At 31.4% G+C, this 19,690-nt stretch overlaps 1 protein-coding gene across 2 annotated transcripts in view; it reads right to left on the reverse strand.

The window, feature by feature from the left end:
- Positions 1-19,690, reverse strand: part of LOC143082935 (BOS complex subunit NOMO1-like) — a 34,962-nt gene that overhangs the window by 12,115 nt on the left and 3,157 nt on the right. For both annotated transcript variants that reach the window (XM_076258978.1, XM_076258977.1), the window contains exons 2-19: positions 17,328-17,463; positions 16,182-16,389; positions 15,530-15,605; positions 14,174-14,251; positions 13,212-13,286; positions 12,247-12,381; positions 10,986-11,075; positions 10,081-10,137; positions 7,551-7,750; positions 6,446-6,623; positions 5,764-5,905; positions 4,685-4,752; positions 4,094-4,157; positions 3,297-3,433; positions 2,664-2,812; positions 2,140-2,238; positions 1,661-1,795; positions 1,166-1,248 (exon numbers count right to left, since the gene is read on the reverse strand). In XM_076258978.1, coding sequence (XP_076115093.1) covers positions 1,166-1,248; positions 1,661-1,795; positions 2,140-2,238; positions 2,664-2,812; positions 3,297-3,433; positions 4,094-4,157; positions 4,685-4,752; positions 5,764-5,905; positions 6,446-6,623; positions 7,551-7,750; positions 10,081-10,137; positions 10,986-11,075; positions 12,247-12,381; positions 13,212-13,286; positions 14,174-14,251; positions 15,530-15,605; positions 16,182-16,389; positions 17,328-17,463 — 2,110 coding nt within the window. The remainder of the gene's footprint in view (positions 1-1,165; positions 1,249-1,660; positions 1,796-2,139; positions 2,239-2,663; positions 2,813-3,296; positions 3,434-4,093; positions 4,158-4,684; positions 4,753-5,763; positions 5,906-6,445; positions 6,624-7,550; positions 7,751-10,080; positions 10,138-10,985; positions 11,076-12,246; positions 12,382-13,211; positions 13,287-14,173; positions 14,252-15,529; positions 15,606-16,181; positions 16,390-17,327; positions 17,464-19,690) is intronic.

Raw genomic sequence — 19,690 nt, forward strand, 5'->3', positions numbered from 1 at the left:
CACTACTAATTTTTGGGGTCCTTTATAGGTTGCTGTTTTATGTCAGCCAAGGCTCTGTATTGAAGACTGTACCTTGACCTATGATGGTCTACTTTTATAAATTGTTACTAGAACACACCCGCGAAATCGCGGGCATTCAGAGCGTAGTTTAAAGTATGTAAAGTGTTGTTATCATAAATCATAGGTTATTGGGGACAGGAAAATTTTTTTTTAATCCCTCCTCCTTTATTTCCAAAATTCCCAATGTGTGGTTTTCTATCAATTTCAATATGAATATACATTTAGTATGTTATGAACATTTAAGTAAGGAGCCTGTACTTCAGTGGTTGTCGTTTGTTTATGCGTTACATATTTGTTTTTCGTTCATTGTTTGTACATAAATAAGGCCGCTAGTTTTCTCGTTTGAATTGTTTTACATTTTCATTTCGGTGCCTTTTAAAGCTGAGTATGTGGTATGGTCTTTGCTCGTTGTTGAAGGCCGTACGATGACCTATAGTTTTTAATTTCTGTGTCATTTTGGTCTCTTGTGGAGAGTTGTCAACATGGCAATCATACCACATCTTCTTTTTTTTTGTAATCAATGAATTTTGTAAAAGATTTAATGACTGGAGAATTTCAGAAAAGGTATAAAAAGTGCACATGAATAATTTTAGCGCTTATCTGTATATTATGAACATTCACTATATAAATAAAGTGTATTTACTTTCAATTATAAGTTTTCTAATCGATCCATGGTGGTCATTGATATAGTATACAGACTCTCTCTATTTAATAAACTCTGTGACCACCGTGGATAGTAAACTTGAAAATGATAGCAAATAGAATTCTGAAAATACACTTTATTCGTAGTATATGTATGTTCAAAGTATACAGAAAAATGCAAACCGGAAGTATAATCTGACTTACAATTTTGTCCAATGACGGGACAATATCCGGATGCCCTTTTTCTCGATTTTCTCCCAAAATAACTCAATCTGAATAATCATATGAATGGATGACAAATGCGACTATGCACTGTACCTAAAGGACACAGAGGCGTGTTGATTAATTTATTGTGGAAAGAAGAGAAGCGACACCCAAAATGAGGTCTTCTCATTTAATAGTATAGATTTGGATGGAGAGTTGTCTCATTGAACTCATACCACATCTTCTTATATCTACTTACCTCCTAAAACAGCCACTTCTGTTTTGGCAGGACTGAATAACAGCTCTTTAGAACTAACACTAACTTCCAGCTTTTCACCAGTTCTGAAATGAGATACAATCTTCTATAAAGCTAACTTTATTTAATTTTATATGAAATGCAAGAACAGAAAGTATATAACTATATCTATATATACATTACATGTATTGAGTCCATTACAATTTATTCCCTCGGTTTACACTTCGATATTAAATGTTGCAGACAGTTCTTTTGCAAAACATTCATGCACAACACAAATGTTTGGGTTCTTTGGGTTTTAAGAAAATTGAAACAAAAACACAACATGTCAACACAAACAACAACTGTCATTCCTGAGTCGCTGGCTTACAAATTTTATATAAAATTTCTTTTGACTTTAATTGAGGTTGTGAATTAATTGTTGCAGTAAGCACATGAATAACCTCAACAAAAATTAGTTTAACATTATAAAGGAGACTGAGGTACATGAGATATTACCTTGCCCAGTGTGAGAACTTGTATACAAATGGTCCAGTTGGTTGTAGAGCTTTGTTATCTTTGGAATCTGCTGGTGGGGATTTGTTTTCTGTAGTCAGTGGACCAAGGACAATTGGAGTTTTATCCACCAGTGATCTATAATATAAGGCATACATATATTTCAACCATTTGCTTGTTTTGAAATAGTTTTATGTGTAGTAATTAAATGATGTCAAATTATGTTTTACTGAGTAAATATCCCAGCTGGAATATGTTAGTTTTTTTCATAAGTATCTTTTTTTACATTATACTTTTCATACAATTATTATTGATTTAAAAGTGAGTAAAAATTAATAGTTGATCATTAATAAATTAATTCAAATTAGGTGTAACTGCTTATTTCAATAGTTGACTTCATTTATGTGTTAACACGGGTATTTAATTTAGAAGTATTAAACTGATTGCAATAAATATATATAGAACTAAAGCAAAACACTTACAAAAGTGTAACTGCCAGATCCTGAACAGCTTCTTCTGTTGTAACACTGCCCTCTATCAGATGTTTAACTGCTGTCAAGGTCAGTAACTCTGGACTAGATCTGAAATTACAAATTGAACATGAACAGAATATTGCACAAATAATTTCCTTGCTATATTTGTTTATATTTTCCTCTCAATCATGTCATCACAGTAACTTGTCATCACAGTTACTTTTTGTTTTTAGATCAAATTTTGAAAGTAAAAAAATGCTTCAATTTTTGTTTGTATTATTATAATTATTTAATTTCTATTTCACTGTAATTTTATGAGAACATAACTGTAAAATATTAACTAACAATAAATTTGTTCAGTCCCAATCCAACTTATTTAACCTGACTTTGCTTTGCTTTTAAATTCTTTGAACTTATTATTTTGACTTTCTCTCTTGATTCTTTTTTTAACATGTTTAATAACATGCTATTTGTGTATTCTTTACTCAAAACACACTAAAGTGTCATAAGTGTATGTATCCAAACAAACTTACGTGTCATATGTGTATATATCCTTTTCAAACTTGTGACAGGAATCTGGTGTCAACTTATATACACCTGGCTGGGCTAAACAGAATCTATTCTTTCCTTTGTTCAAATTGAATGATCCAACTGTCCCAACTTTCTTCTCATGGGCAAAATGCTACAAAAGAAGAGAAACTGTTTAGCCTTCATTTTTAATAGAGTATATATTAAAACGTTTATTTTCACTTTATCAAAGATAGTAAGACTCCATAGGGAGAGTTTAATTATTTTTTTAAAAATAAAAAGAAGCTAAACAAAACTGGCATTAAGAAAATAAAACAAACATAGCTCACAAAAATATTACACAGATAAATAAAACAAACATAGCCCACAAAAACATTACACAGATAAATTTTCAGTTAAGTGTTTATTTCATACAATGGTTTACAAACAACTACAAAATTTCAACATGATTCCCATGACAACAATTCCTTACCAACTAAATTTCATATTAGGTAATACATTTAAGTATCTTAATCAATATATCTCTTCATTTCAGAGTCAATTTGTAGATTTTCAATTAGTCCACCCCTTTTCACAGTTGTTTAAGTTTAAAACCAGTCAATAATAGCATCCCTCCTGTATATCAACAATTTACTTACCAACTTAATTTCATGTGAGATACTACATTTAAGTATATATCCTGTCTGTATAAACTTAATCCCTGTTAGATCTTTATCTGTGACCTCTATGTCAATGGTCTTCTCCTTCCAACACCAGGTGTCATGCATCAAAATGGCTAAAATAAAACAATGTCTTCCTTAAATCTGATATACAAGTAAATGTGAAATTTAAGAGTTTGAACAGTAAGTCTGAGCATATTGATATTTAAGTATATAAGATTACAATACTGAAAAACATTTTTTTCTCTTAAATAGATAATCATGTATGTTTTACATATTGATAAGTTGAAGACTGAAGTTAACTCCAAGATGATCAATGGAAGGAAACAGATTTTGTCAACTGATAATTTCCAATTTTAAATCTAATAAGTAGTACAAGACCAAAAGTCTGGAATATATACTTCATAAAGTTTAACCCATATAGCCAACAAATCATGACAAATTACAAAATCAATTCATATTTTCTAAGAAACCATTACAGTGTAACCTGTGTTATCCGACACACTGGGGGACTAGAAAAAATGTTGGATTAAGCAGGGTGTCGGAATACTTTTTTTTCTGCAAGGATAGGTATATTTTGGGACCATGAAAATGTGTCAGTTAAAGCAGGATGTTGGACTACTCAGGTGTCGGATTAGGCAGGTTACACTGTATATACTAATTATTAATTTCAATATTTATTCATTTCAAAAGATTGCAGTTAAAATATTAAATCATGCTGACTGTACACTATCAATCATGAAAATAAAAGCATGCAGACATGTCGATATACATACCTTTGTATTTTCCTGGCATCACATTTTCAAAATAAAATATGCCTTCTTTCCCAGATTCTTTCACCTTTAAAACAAAATAAAAACATATCACAATACTTAAAAACAAAATTTGTCATAGTTAACCATCATCATAACTTTGACTTTTATATCATAATTGAAATTATAAATTTAATATCAAAATACTTTAAACATGAATGTTACTTTATAATCACATACGCAAATATATTTAAGGTTGGTTAGGAATAAGTATAGATTATCCGGTTTTCTACACATGTATATTATACAATATCAGCTGCAATCCACAATGTGAACCTTTTTGATGAGTGAGCAGTGAACAATAAAAAGATGGAGTTGTACTTCTGCCAAAAGAATTTCAACAATATGCCCATAAAAATGTTACTACATTTGTACTATGAATATTAATTGACATCCAAACATACATATCATAAAATACAGCATCATTTTTTATTTTGTGGTCAAGCCTGAGCCTTCATAAGTCTTCTTGTCAATGTTTGTTCATAGAATTGGTTGTGTGAACGAAAAACCACAATTTATTTGGCCGAAATGTCAAATTAACTTATGCATATTTACCTGAACTGTTTGTTTAAAGTCATCTCGGCCTACAGCCTCAAGGGATACCTCCATGGATCCACATTTCTCTGTTTAATGAGAAAAGAACATTTCAGTTATATAGTACAACAGTTTGAAAGTTACCTGCTTTATCAACCCATTTTTTACTTTAAGTTATTGACCCTGGAATAATAGATACAGATAAATCCCTCAAAACATAATGATTAAGAAAAAAAAAAAAAAAATCCACTACATTTCTAATGTAACAAAAGCAAAAACAAATCATAATTTATGGCCCAAAGCATATGGTTAAACATTGTTCAATGGAGTACGTCCGGAAAGGGCCGATTTTGGCCTCAAATTTCAGGTTCATCTAACGAAAGATTTTTGACACTTTTTAAAGACTTAAGTGTCTATTTCAATCGGTTCAATTAGTTTATGTGAAAGATTTTAATTGATTGAGTCATTAAAAACACTCCGATTCAAGTTTAAATATGAAAAATCTATCAATTATGCCAAAAAACGTCACTTTTCAGATGGTTTTCGTCAAAAATGGAAGTGGAGGCATACGTGCTTACCCTCAACCTTTAAATATGTTGTGTATTATCATTAAATACAACTTACATTTGAATATTATGAATGAACACGAATGCGTCCACTTTCATTTAAGACGGAAACCGTCTAAAATTTAACTATCATGTTAAACTTGTGAAGATTTCAGTAATTTAGCATGACTTAATGATGCTAGTACCCAATATACTGGCATTGTACTGTCAAAAACAGCCCATATTTATGTAGCAGAAGCATTCTACTTTCCTTCTAGTAAATAGCTAAAAGATTACATTTTCACAATTTTGTAAAACTGCTAAATTTGGGGCCAAAAAGGGGTCTTACTGAACCTACACCTTTTATAATGACTCAAATAAATGTTAGAATCTGCTTTTAAGCATGTTTCCTTGTAGAAAACACAGATGTTGTCAGTTAATCTATATTCTTGAAGCTTTCTTTTCATTATTTTTTCAGTTTTTTACTTCAATGAAATTTTGAATCTAGTTTTGAGGCCATTTCTTGTATTTGAGTAATTGAAAAGGAACACATACCTAGACAAGCAACAGCTCCTGTAACTTTTGCTCTAAACTGTGTAAACATGACATCTAATAAAGGAGCATTAGGTATGATGATAGACTTCTCACTGGGAATAATCTGGAGACCTCCAGCAATCTCTTCTTCAGTGAGATGTACCTACAAGTGAATCAATTAAAGATCAAATCAGAGTCATTCACTGATATCTGCTGACATTGTTTTGTTAATTAGAAATTGATGTAAATATGAAAACTTCCAACTTCAAATAAACACATAAAAAAAATCAGAAAATCAGAAAAATAAATTGCTGCAATATCTGCAGGAACAGACTAAATGTGCAATAAAATGAGTTGCTTTACAGTAATCTATTTTCTATCAAATGCTTTTAAGGTGGTACCCAACACCTTCCCTAAAATTAATTTGGCTCGTTTATTTTTCATAAAATTTTGACAAAGTATTTACTTTGAACCTTTGACAAAAATATAAAAAATTCAAAAAATTTTAACCAACCATTTTATCAGAAAAATTACACTGGTTATATAGCAGTTTGACAAATACTAATTTTTATCATTGAGAAGCTTAATATTCCCTTAACAACACAACGTAATTAAAACGTTTAGCTGATTTTACAGAGTTATCTCCCTGTAGTGTTAGGTACCACCTAAGTATTATACATTTTAACTTATACATTGGTTGTACCTTTATCAAATATTTGCCTGATGCAGCATGGGTACAGAATTTTCCATCTTTATCTGTTGCTATGGATACAGCATCAGAATTTTTCCCTTCTGGGAAATAGATGACTCTTCTTTGTGGAGGTACTTGTCTAAGACCCTCAGGAAGCTTATCAATGACTATTTGACCACAAAGGCTGAATCTGTAAAATATATCACATACAATACAAGAAATAAGAATAATTGTTAAGGTAGGGACAGAATTTATCAGGAGTATCACAGTATGTCCAACAAACAAGCTAAGATAATGCAGATGATTTTTGTCTTGACTTTTAAACTGTAGTTTTCTTTTTATTGGTAATGTCATTTTTATTTTTATTTTGAAGTATTTTTTAAGTATTTACTGGTAATTCAGATATTTTTGCCACAGTGGAAACTACAAACAAATAAATAACAATATAGGGTTATTGCGTGAATATTGGGGAATATTGTCCTGAGTTGAATTTTATATTACACGAGCTTGCGAGTGCAATATATGTTCTACAAGGGACAATATTCCCCAATATTCATGTAATAACCCTTTTATTGTATAGCAATATAATATTTGAAAGTAAAAATTGGTTTAAACTAAGATTTTGTCGTTGATGACGTCATGAATTTTGAAAGATTTATTGCACTAGTGCAATATTAGAATTTATTGCATGCTAACTTTTGGTTTATAGTTTCTGAGTGAAATATTATATTGCTATGCAATAATATTGGTTTCAATGAAATACAGTGATTTCCCAGTGAAATAAAAATAGATAATTTCACATGTGTTTAATACAACAATATGTGTTGTCAAGAGGTTGTTGATAATGTTCCATTAAAACAGTTCAGAATATGTACAAAAAGACATAGTTCCCTTCATTTCTACTTAATTTCCATTAAACAAAACCATGGTGTATGTTATAAAAAGAATACTTTATCTTAGAATTAAATTATCAAAACATTTTCAACCTGTAACCAAACAAGACTGACAATTAACTTATGCGCTACAAACATTCTTGAAATAATGTGTTGTTCAGTTACTTGTTGAATATCTTTATATATTCCATTCTTGGATTAGTTACTCTACAAATTTAACTTACTTGGTAGCTACAATATCAGGTAGATGTGGAGTATTAGGAGATATTTTAACACTGGTTTCATCAAACAGGATGTCGTCAGCCTCTACTTTGATGATGTATGATCCTGTTTTCATATTCTCCAAATGATAAGTTCCATCAGACTTTGTTGTAGACTGTTTTTTACTATTCACATATACTGCAGCATTCCCAACTCCAGATCCCTTAAAGAAAAACACAAATATATGTATTCCACATTAATATACAGTGAAACCTGTTTAAAGTTACCACATAAAGGAGAGCACAAATTAACTCATATGACAGGTGGTCTTATAATACAGATCAATCTATTTACAATGCATTTCATACAGTACTTTCACAGTAAAACAAACAAAACATTGTTTAATCCCTAAAATTATGCTTTTGAATGAAAATACAAAACTCAATTTATTTACAGGACATTAAAAGAGTTACATTACATGTATGGAGTAAAATTTACTTCAGAAAGAATATAACGTCACAGTACCCAGATTGCACCGATTACCCAAATTGTGCCTATTTAGTAAAAGTAGCAGCGGAAATCTTACATGTTAGAGATGAAACGATTTGTATTTTTACTATTTGACATTATGCACGTCTTTCAATATATTAAAGTTAATATATTCAAATATTCACAAAATGTTCACAGTATACCTCAACAGATAAAGTATAACTGCAGAAGGTAAAATGTACAGAAACGTTGCCATGCGACGTCCACCAAAAGGTCATCTTTTAAAAATGTGCAAATAAAATATGTTATAATTCTCCATTTCTAAAGAAATGAACAGTAAGCACAGATAAATGTCCAATTGTTCTAAATATTTGTAGAAATAAAACAAATTACAGTCGACTCTCATTATGTCGAAGTCAGCCGGACCAGAGAAATATTTCGAGATACACGTAGTTCGACTCAAACGAACACCGGAAGTTCGACAATCTAAGGGACACAACCCTTGCTTAGCTTGGTAAAGCTAAAATAAATCCGGGTGAATATGGCAAGGGGATCGATATTCTAGTATTGGATCAATGTATTTGTATGTCACAGTCTTTTATTATAATAATATTATAATGACATTATTTTTACTTATTCAATTGTTTCAATTAAAAAAAAACCTATGGCTTTTCCAAGAGAGTAATTTCCAATCAATAGTTTCGTTATTCAGGTCGGTTATAGCTTACAAAATTGTTTATTCTGTTATTGATACAAGAGATTAAGGAAAATTTTGATTTCTATTCATTTTGTTTTATCTCACTCTTTCTTTTCAAAAGAAAATATAACAAGATTAATGACGCCGTTTGAGTTTTTTGGTGATCATCAACGGAAGCCATAATCTTCACTTTATACACACCCAAGCTCATTAGTGTAAATCACAAATTAATTGTTTTGTAAACATCTTAAATACTTTTTCATGAACATTAACAATGTATCACTAATTATTTATCAAAATTCCATAAAAGATAATCTTAGGTACCGGTAAACACTCATGGAAATAGCATGTCATAAATCAATACAGTTATCAGTGACCGGAAAATTTAATTACACCTGTATTGTCAGATTAACTATTCAATCCATTTAAATCCCGGAGGTTATGTTTTGACATTTGTGTATTAGTTCGAGATAGAAAATGAATATTGAATGCTTTTATTTACCTTGGGACCGTAAATTTAGTTCGACTCAACCGAAATTTCGACTCATCCAATTTTGACCCATCAGGAGTCGAATTACATACAGTTTTTGTATGGAATAAAGGTCGGGACCAAGTGAAAACTTCGACTCATCCTAAATTTCGAGTCAACCGAGGTCGAGACAACGAAAGTTAACTGTATCTGTAAATCGATTTTTAAGGCTGGGAATTTAAGCATGGATGCAATTTCGGTACTCCTCATTTCAGAATCATGGATCATTTGGAGGTATATTCAAACCTATTTTTTAATGTCGGATTCATTATAGATTAACTATTCAATCCATTTAAATCCCGGAGGTTATGTTTTGACATTTGTGTATTAGTTCGAGATAGAAAATGAATATTGAATGTTTTTATTTACCTTGGGACCGTAAATTTAGTTCGACTCAACCGAAATTTCGACTCATCCAATTTTGACCCATCAGGAGTCGAATTACATACAGTTTTTGTATGGAATAAAGGTCGGGACCAAGTGAAAACTTCGACTCATCCTAAATTTCGAGTCAACCGAGGTCGAGACAACGAAAGTTAACTGTATCTGTAAATCGATTTTTAAGGCTGGGAATTTAAGCATGGATGCAATTTCGGTACTCCTCATTTCAGAATCATGGATCATTTGAAGGTATATTCAAACCTATTTTTTAATGTCAAATTCATTATAGATTCAAAATTAAATTTGTGGAACCATATAGTGAATAATGATACATCTTCAAAATAAACAAATAATGGGAACTTTGGTCTGGATCATAAATAAACATAGGTGAAAAAACTGTCAAAATAGGTGCAATTTGGGTACCATCAAGTTATACTTATTGAAATAAAAAAATTACCTTTACAGAGTTGATAACTCTGCCACTAACAGAAAATCCTGACACTTGGAAAGTTTGCTGCAATATAAAATAAAACATAATGAAATAATTACATAAGCTGTATGTTTCATTATAATACATTATTCTGATTGGCTAACTGCACATCTCGGGTTATTCCTTAAGCAATTGCACTACACAATAAAATTATCATTCATGATGGCAGGAGATCCCACAATAGTGCACAGATGAATTAAATAAAAACTTGATGATCCTAGCTAAAAATGTAATTATAAGTATGATCCTAGTTAAAAAAATGTAATTATAAGTATTGAATGCTTCTTTTTGTCACTTCATAGGGTTGTAAAAGCGTTGACCGTGTGCACATTTTTAGAAAGAAGCGCTTACGCGATTCATACAAAATGTACTTTGGTCAACACTTTTACACCCCAATGAAGTTACAAAAAGAAGCATTCAATTCTTAAATGAAATAAAGATATGTGTGCACTGGAAACCATGTCATGCATACACTATTTCATTTCCATTTTAGTGTAAACCATGTAATCTGGGTTAAAAAACCTTTTTTTTTCTTTCTTTTTATACTTCACTGTATAACGCATATATGAAAAGATAAATAACTAATTCCACATTGAAAAGAAGACATCAATTTGTATATACAGTGCTGGCCCCAAGCGTACATTTCAGGTGGATCCTTATCGTTAGACTGGAATATTTTTTTATGAAAAGCAATCACTGAGTTTGCTTTGTTTTTATCTTTTTATGTTACATTGTAATTTGAAGAAACATGAGTTTGTCTTAGATATATAATATACATTAGTATATTTTGGCTTTGAGTTGTTGTGTCATTGTCCTGTACCCTACATCATGATACTGGAGTGTTCTAATTATTAATTAAAAGTATATTTTACCTGTAAATCGACTGCATTATGAAGAACTCTAAACTCCATACTTGCAGGTACAACATCAAATCTAATATGTTCTCCTTTGAAAAATGGTACCTGAAAATTATTAAAGAAGCAGAATTATCATGTCATTCACTTTGAAACAAACTTTTAAATTTTTCATACAAAACTGTTCATATATTGAACAAAATACTACAACAAATGCTCATTCATCAACGGTTCTAACTTTCATTTCTCCAAAAAGAAGCTGAAGTGTCTTGGGTTTTTTCCCTTAAAATTAAAACTAAGTTTATCATCTACTTATGGCTATTTTTATTTTCTGTAAAATATTTTCTCTAATTCTACGGAATTTTATCCCTTTCCAAACCCATTGTATAAAAACATTTAATCAACATGTGGTTGCCGGTGATCTTAAAAGATCATTGGATGATTTTAAGGGTCATGACCTTTATAGCTAACTGGATGGATCAAAATATGCTATGACAGGTGTTAATGAAATTGACAACTTCGTGCAATGTGAAAGGCACCCGAAGGGGATTTTCGGTTAATAAAAAAAGAAAATGTATTTTTTAATCATTAAAGAAACAGATTCTTACATAGTTACTCATGGATTATTGGATTTATCCAATCTTGATAGTTAAATTATAAATTTTAAAGTCGTCGCCAAGGCTCAGACTTTAAAATTGATAATTTAACTATCTCGATTGGCTAAATCCGCTAATCCACTCGTATCAATGTAAGAATCTATATGTATATCTTTTTTTTTCATACAGAACTATTCATATATTGAACAACATACTGCAGCAAGTGCCAAATTTTCAATGGTCATCAAACAGACGTGGTTAGATTTTTTCTCCTCCTGTGATTAAAGCTAAGTTTATCATCTATTTAGGGCTATTTTTATTTTCTATCAAACATCTTATACTTTTTTTCATACAGAACGTTCCATATATTGAACAACATACTGCAAAAAGTGCAAATTTATCAATGGTCTTCAAACAGAAGTGGCTTGGTTTATTTTCCTGAAATCAATGCTCAGTTTATCATCCATTTATGGCTATTTCTATTTTCTAGCACATGTATTATATTTTTTCATACAGAACTGTTCATATATCGAACAACAATCTGCAAAAAGTGCAAATTTATCAATAGTATTCATTTCTTCAATCAGAAGTTACTTGTTTTTTTTGTCTTGAAATTACTACTCAGTTTATCATCTATTTCTGGCTATTTCTATTTTCAAGCAAACATCCTTTTCTATACTTACAATGCTAAATTCTCCAACAGGCAGAGATGGAAAGGTAAATGTTCCATCGTCCTTTGATGTAACATAACATAAGGACTCCTGCTTGTCAGGGGAGACAAATCCTTTAGGAACTGATTTTTCGCAGTCCAGCACATCCTATAAATAAAATAATAGTACTAAAGTATCTTCATCCTTCTTGTTAAGGGCATTATGATAAAATATATAAAAATTTAACAAGTTAACAAGTGAATAATCATCGTAAATTCACTGAATTATGTGTAACAAAACTGTACAATGAATATCAACTGTGGATACTGTAAAATATTACAGCCTTGTCAGGCTTAACCACAATAATGTATAAGCTTGACCTACAATGGCTTACTTTTATAAATTGTTATTTGGATGGAGAGTTGTCTCATTGGAACTCATACCACATCTTCCTATATCTATTGATGAGTTTTTTTAAACAAATTAGTCACGGATTCTATATCAAACATTTATCACAACTAATAAATACTGGAACTGTTGAATTTCAGATACCAGAAAGAAAGTTGAATTTTCATATTAATAGTTCCAACACTTTGATTTGTAAGGTGATACATTTATAAATATCAACTTCCAACTGATGACTTGTCTTTTCCTTATTAAAATGAATGTTTCAAATACCAAAAGAAATAAATAAAGTTGAACAAACAAGAATGTTTCCCTAATACAAAGATGCCCCATCAGCACTATCATTTTCTCTGTACTGTGAACCGTGAAAATGGGGTAAAAACTCTAATTTAGCATAAGAATTAGAAAGATCATATCATAGGGAACATGTGTACTAAGTTTGAAGTTGATTGGACTTCTAACTTCATCAAAAACTACCTCAACCAAAAACTTTAAACTGAAGTGGGACAGACAGACGGACAAACGAATGGACAAACGGACACACAGACCAGAAAACATAATGCCCATAAATGGGGCATAAAATTCATATTTACCTGTTTGTTTACAACTTTTGAAAAGAGTACAAAGTTAACTCCCTTGATTGGTTCTCCTTCGCTTTGTACCTTTCCCTAAAAACAAAGATTTATAAGAACTAAAACATACCCATTATATTTACAATATAGTAACATGATTAACAAATTAGACATGTATTGGTTAATAGCAAGGTCATTTGTTTTTAACTAATATGATTGTAATTTTTAAACACTACATAGAAAATGAAAGGTTGAGCAGCACAAACACCACTTAAGGTGGTACCTAACACTACAGGGAGATAACTGTAAAGTTAGCTAAACGTTTTAATTACGTTGTGTTGTTTGGGGAATATTAAGCTTCTCAATGATCAAAATTAGTGTCTGTCAAACTGCTATATAACCAGTGTAATTTTTCTGATAAATTGGTTGGTTCAAATATTTTGAAATTTTTATATTTTTTTCAAAGGGTTAAAGTAAATACTTTTTCAAAATTTTATGAAAATTAAACGAGCCAAATTGATTTTAGTGAAGGTGTTGGGTACCACCTTAAAACTGAGATACTCAGGAAGGGATAATTAAATTAATAATGAATTCACATTCCTAATATTGACCTCTTTTGTGTAATATGTGAGATATAAGATTTTCTACATAATGATATATGGAATGGAAATATCAGTTGTCAGTTACAATATGAGAAGAGTAAGTGCAACAAATGGATTAAACGAGCTTCATTTTGTGTCAAAGATGTCTAAGCCTGTTCTGCTTAGTCAGTAAGGATAGATCAGCTTGATAACTTTAACAGTATTAACAAATGATTATTAAAATTTACCAAAAATATTATAAATTAAACGCATTTTAGCTTGTGAAATTTAATTATTTTTCAATGATCTTTACAGCAAGCAAGCTAACCAAAAATATTACCTTTGCCAACACACTCAATGAAATCTGCTGTAAGACAATATATACACCATTGTTATACTTACAACTACTTGATAACCAGCTATCACTATAGAACTTCCTACATCACCATTATCAGCCGTCACTGTAGCTTTGGCTTGTTGCTGTAAAATATTTAATATTTAATATCATGATTGTATATACAGTAAGTTACACTTTATAAAATTAGATATCTATGCAATAGGTCAAGCTATTAAAATTGCTACAAGTCTAAAATAAGTGTAAATAAATAGACCATTTTTATAAAACTGTTTTTAAATTTCTTTATATATCCAGATACAAAATGTATTGTCCACCTATTACATGCAGTGATATTGTTGTCTTTTTTCAAAACTACCTCTACCGTTTTTTATTGGGAAAATTGCATATTTTTTATTGAAATTGGGAAATTTGTTTATTCTATTCTAAATACATCTCTGATTTTTTGCTGACCTTTACTGTCTTTTTTGCACTGTTTTTTTCATGTATATTTTGGTTGTCAGACATTATCAACCGGAAAGGTACTTTTTGAAGAAGGGAAAGAAACAGAAGCAATGATGGTACTTAATGCATTGAAAACTACATGTGTTACAAACACCATGATGATCTGGTCAGAAAACCGGATCTCAAAAGTGCTTTTTAATATCAAAATAATAACATGTATACGATATTTACAAACATTACTACCAATGCCATCACTGTTTGGGGAAAATGTAAAACTTTTTGGGAGGAATTTTAAGCCATTTTTTTTCTAGTAATTGGGAATTTTCTCTAGAGGAAAAGGCCAAACTTAGGCTGTTATTTGAGGCAAACAATATCACTGACATGTCACTATTTATAGTTTACTTATATTTTAATGTTATGCTTATACCATGTATATTACTGTCCTTTTAAACTTCCAGGTGAAAAATGAAGAAAGCAGTCTGTATTTATGACTACGTTTATCCAGTTTTGTAGAACGTTTTGCATCGATTGTTTACATCCCAAAGGGTGCTCTCATACACGCCTGCATTTCAATGTCGTCTAAGTTATTTTTGAGACGACCCCTAAGAGTGACCTTTCCAAGGCACTTGTTGTGAGAAACATGCGTTAAAATATGCCCAATGTTAAAGGGCAGAGCCACGTTAAACAAACTGTTAAGAACTAAAAAGATTATTATAAAATTTGTTAACAATCACTTGGGTTCTCCTAGCTAAAATAAATGTATTTTTGAAACCACAATGTTTGTAAAATTTGCATATTTCTGTTCATATTTGAAATCCTATTAGTACCGAGAAAAATTCAATTATATAAAATGAAAATTTATTCAAAACAAAAGTTCATTCTTCATCTTTGATTCTAAAGGCAACAGTCTCCTTTTTTCTGTCAAAGATACATGAATGTTTACATAAAGCAGATCTTACCTGTATGAATTTATATTTTGGAGAAGCTGTTGCTTTTATATCATAGTCCCCTGGCATGACTTTACTGAAAATGTAGCTGGAAAAGAAATTATAGAGGGTTTCATATAAAAATAAGGTGGTGTAGTATGATTGCCTATGAGACAACCGTCAACCAGAGTTTAAATAAAGTGGATGTGTACTGACTTCAACAAAAAGTCGGCCATAAAAGGTTCATGACATGAAAAATATGAATTTGTTATTACATTCTCTACATGTTTAAGTTGCTGTAGAAAGTCATAAATATTCTAATTATTCATTCTTATATCTGCTGCTTATAAATCATAACCTAATAAAAGAAAGATTTAAATATTTTCTAACTGTCTACCTAATATGTGTAAATTTAGAAACAAGCATATCAGCAAGGATCCTTTATGCGCATGTTTGTGTGAGGCACAGAAACAACTTTTAAAAGGGATGAAAAGAGAGCAATGCATGTTCATGGTTAATCAATGTTGTAAATTTTAAAATCAGGATAGGTTCAGGGGAGGTAACAAGTTTTTTTCCCAAGAACTTTGAATGGATTTTAACTGTAACACTTGATAAAGGGAGTTTTTAATGACCTTGACTGGCTGTACAGCCCTCACACAGTCGGGTAACACTTAAGGGTACCTACCTGCCATCTTCAGCTGTTGTAACAGTCTGTAGAATGTCTGGTGACCCTGACTTGTGCAGTGTAACTGTCACACCAGATGGTCCATTTACTTGACCTTTACTTATGACCTTTCCATTGACAGAGAACCCTGTAAACTTGAAATTAATGTCTTCTTGACGACTGCATGGATCGGTGGTGCCGTCAATCTTCAATTCAACACTCTCTGGTTCTGTAATATAATAACAGTAAAATCAAAACAGTAATTTAAGTACAAACTGATATCAGGGGTGGATCCAGCAATTTCTAAATGGGGTTTCCAATCCAGGTTAATGGGGTTGGTCCAACATATAACCATATGTCACCATTCGAAGGCATTGATTGTAAAAATAACAGGGGGTGCCACTGCTGATCTAGATTGAAATAGCATCAACCGATAAAAGATCTGATCAATAAGCATATAAGTATTAAAGATTTATATCATTTTCTTAAACCAAACCTAAAAGTCAGATATCCAGTTAAGACAGTGCACACAGAGCTGTACAAACATCATGAATCTATATGCAGCTCTGATCCAGCTAGGAATCATATGAATTGAGAATAATAGGCATGGTATGAACAAACAGTTACTTCCTATACAATAGATACCTTGCCTGATGAAGGATAAAGACATCTATTTTTATATGAGTTATCAGACTGGTTTTCTTACAGTAAATTTAAGAATTCTGTTTCACAGAATTTTGACAGTAATAATATGTATCTCAAATTTTCTAATGTTTTGAAAAATTTCAGAAGCTCTATATATATATATATATGAGGGGGTTATGGGGTACCTTCAGTCGAATAATGGTAAAAATTCTTGCCAAATGTTATTTTTTTCCAAAAATGACAGTAACAATTATTTGAGACCTCTGACGAATCACGATAAGGATATTTTGACGAATCACGGTAACATTCTAACCAATTTGACGCTAAGAGTTACTGAAAATGACTGTTTGACACCTGATGATAAAGGGCATTACTACCCTAATATAAATTTGGCTTGAGTTGTAACTCATTGAAGACCTAAAATCCCAATTTTTTATTGTTTTTACTCTATATCATGTTTATAATTAGCGAGAGTAAAACATGGATTCTAAAATATTTTAACAATGACTAAACATAAATTACCAAAGCTCCATCCTTTAGGTGGTTCTACTTTCAGTTTAAAGTCAGCCTTGTCATACAATGGAATGAGATAGTATCCAGTGTTAGGAGCACAGTCAGTCTGATACTTTATACTTCCATGCATGGTATACAGCTTCACCTAGAAACAATATAAACACATGATTATGTTTATACATGTTATACAAAACAATATTCATCATCAACTAGTCTATGAATGTTTTACTTTGGCTCAATATATTAATATGTTTATTTGCAGTTGTAAATTAGTTGTAGCTAATAGATGGGAAGGATTAATTATATTTCTACTGACCAGGTCAGCAATTTAATTACGAAATAATGCCATCAGAACTTTTATGTCATAATTTGTCTAGAAATTCAATACAATACCTAGCTGCGGAACTGACTATGGTCAATAAATAGTCAAAAAATAACATAAGGCCTATGAGCTACGGTTCCTCAAAAGGCTGTATAGATTATTCTAGTCTGAGATTACTCTGAATTCCAACAGCTGTTTTGTCAGACATTTTTACTTTTATTTTCAAATGGACATCAAGTTACCGTACGAGAGACTTCGCGACCTTGAGATGCAAATATGCAAATATTTATGCTTTTTTCACCTCCTTTATAAGAGATCGGTATTATACATTTAGAACCAACCACTACTTTCACCACCTTTACAGGAGATTGGTTGTAAAGATTTAGTAGTCAACCACGATAACAATTGGAAGCTCTTGGACATTTACATTACTTGCATCGTAAATGAACGAGGTATTGACCTAGGGTCATTTGCATTCATCATCTCCCATAGTCCATTGTGCCTTACTTTTTTCTTGTGATCACATGACAACCTTTCAAAATGAAAGTTAAAATGCAAGAATCGATGAGTCACTGTGAAAACTGTCTAAAATAAATGTGAGAAAATAGAGCACAGGCACTCGCCTCAGTTTTTTTTCCCTATATACCTTTAAATAACACAAGGTACTTAACTCGTGATTTAGAAAAATGTCATACAGTGATATTCAATTAAAAATGCAGTGTCTCGGCTGTCAACCCCACTAAAACTTTTTATGCCGTAAATCTAATTTGATTTATCTTCACAATGGTGTATAACCTGCCTACTTTTGTTGTCAGAATCATCCGTAGTAATCCTACCCAAGTATGTCAATTGTAATTATTTCGTCAACCTACACAAAATTGGCAATACACGTCTCGCAGTAAATGATTAATTATGACGTCAATGTTATTCATAAAATTGACCAATCGGAAATTGATATATATAAGGAGACGTGAAGCGTTTATTGCCAATTCTTCAGCGGTTTGCAAAATTATTACGATTGACATACTTGGGTAGGATTGCTACGGATGATTCCGACAACAATTGTATGCATGTTATACACTATTGTTACGTAAAGATAAATCAATTTAGATTTACGATATAACAAGCTTTAGTGGGGTTGATATATACAAAGCGGCTTATAACGGAATTTCGTCACCACCTGACATTTTTCTAAATGCAAGTTAAGTACCTTGTGTTATATCAAGGTATACAGGATTTTTTTGTTTTTGAGACAAGTGCCTGTGAAATAAAGGGAGGCAGGTAGGTAAAACTTACATAAATGAAGAGATAAATGAAAAATGAACAAATTAATACCCGCTTTATATTATTCCAAGGCCCTTTGTCGGCACCAGAAGCTGCGAAGCAGCACATCTATTTTGGACGGGCAAATATCCACTCTTTGATATGGGAAGAGCTCTGACGTCACACAGCCCCAGCTTATCTGGCAAAACAGCCATTGGACGTCAGAGTATTCTCGGACTTAGATTATTCATTATTCTATTTTAGGCTGGATCGACTTTGAGCCAGAATGACTTGGGAATGAATTTATGTGACAGATTAGTAGCTTGTTATATCGTAAATCTAAATTGATTTATCTTCACAATGGTGTATAACCTGCCTACTTTTGTTGTCGGAATCATCCGTAGTAATCCTACCCAAGTATGTCAATCGTAATTATTTCGTCAACCTACACAAAATTGGCAATACATGTCTCGCAGTAAATGATTAATTATGACGTCAATGTTATTCAGACTCTCTCTTGACTTTACATATGAAATGAAACAAGATCAGATAACTCTGAAAATTATTTAGACTTTCCCATAAAATTGACCAATCGGAAATCGATATATATAAGGAGACGTGAAGCATTTATTGCCAATTCTTCAGCGGTTTGCAAAATTATTACGATTGACATACTTGGGTAGGATTGCTACGGATGATTCCGACAACAATTGTAGGCATGTTATACACTATTGTTACGTAAAGATAAATCAATTTAGATTTACGATATAACAAGCTATAGTGGGGT

Source organism: Mytilus galloprovincialis, chromosome 7, assembly GCF_965363235.1.
Source record: "Mytilus galloprovincialis chromosome 7, xbMytGall1.hap1.1, whole genome shotgun sequence".
NCBI classification, from domain to species: Eukaryota; Metazoa; Mollusca; class Bivalvia; order Mytilida; family Mytilidae; genus Mytilus; species Mytilus galloprovincialis.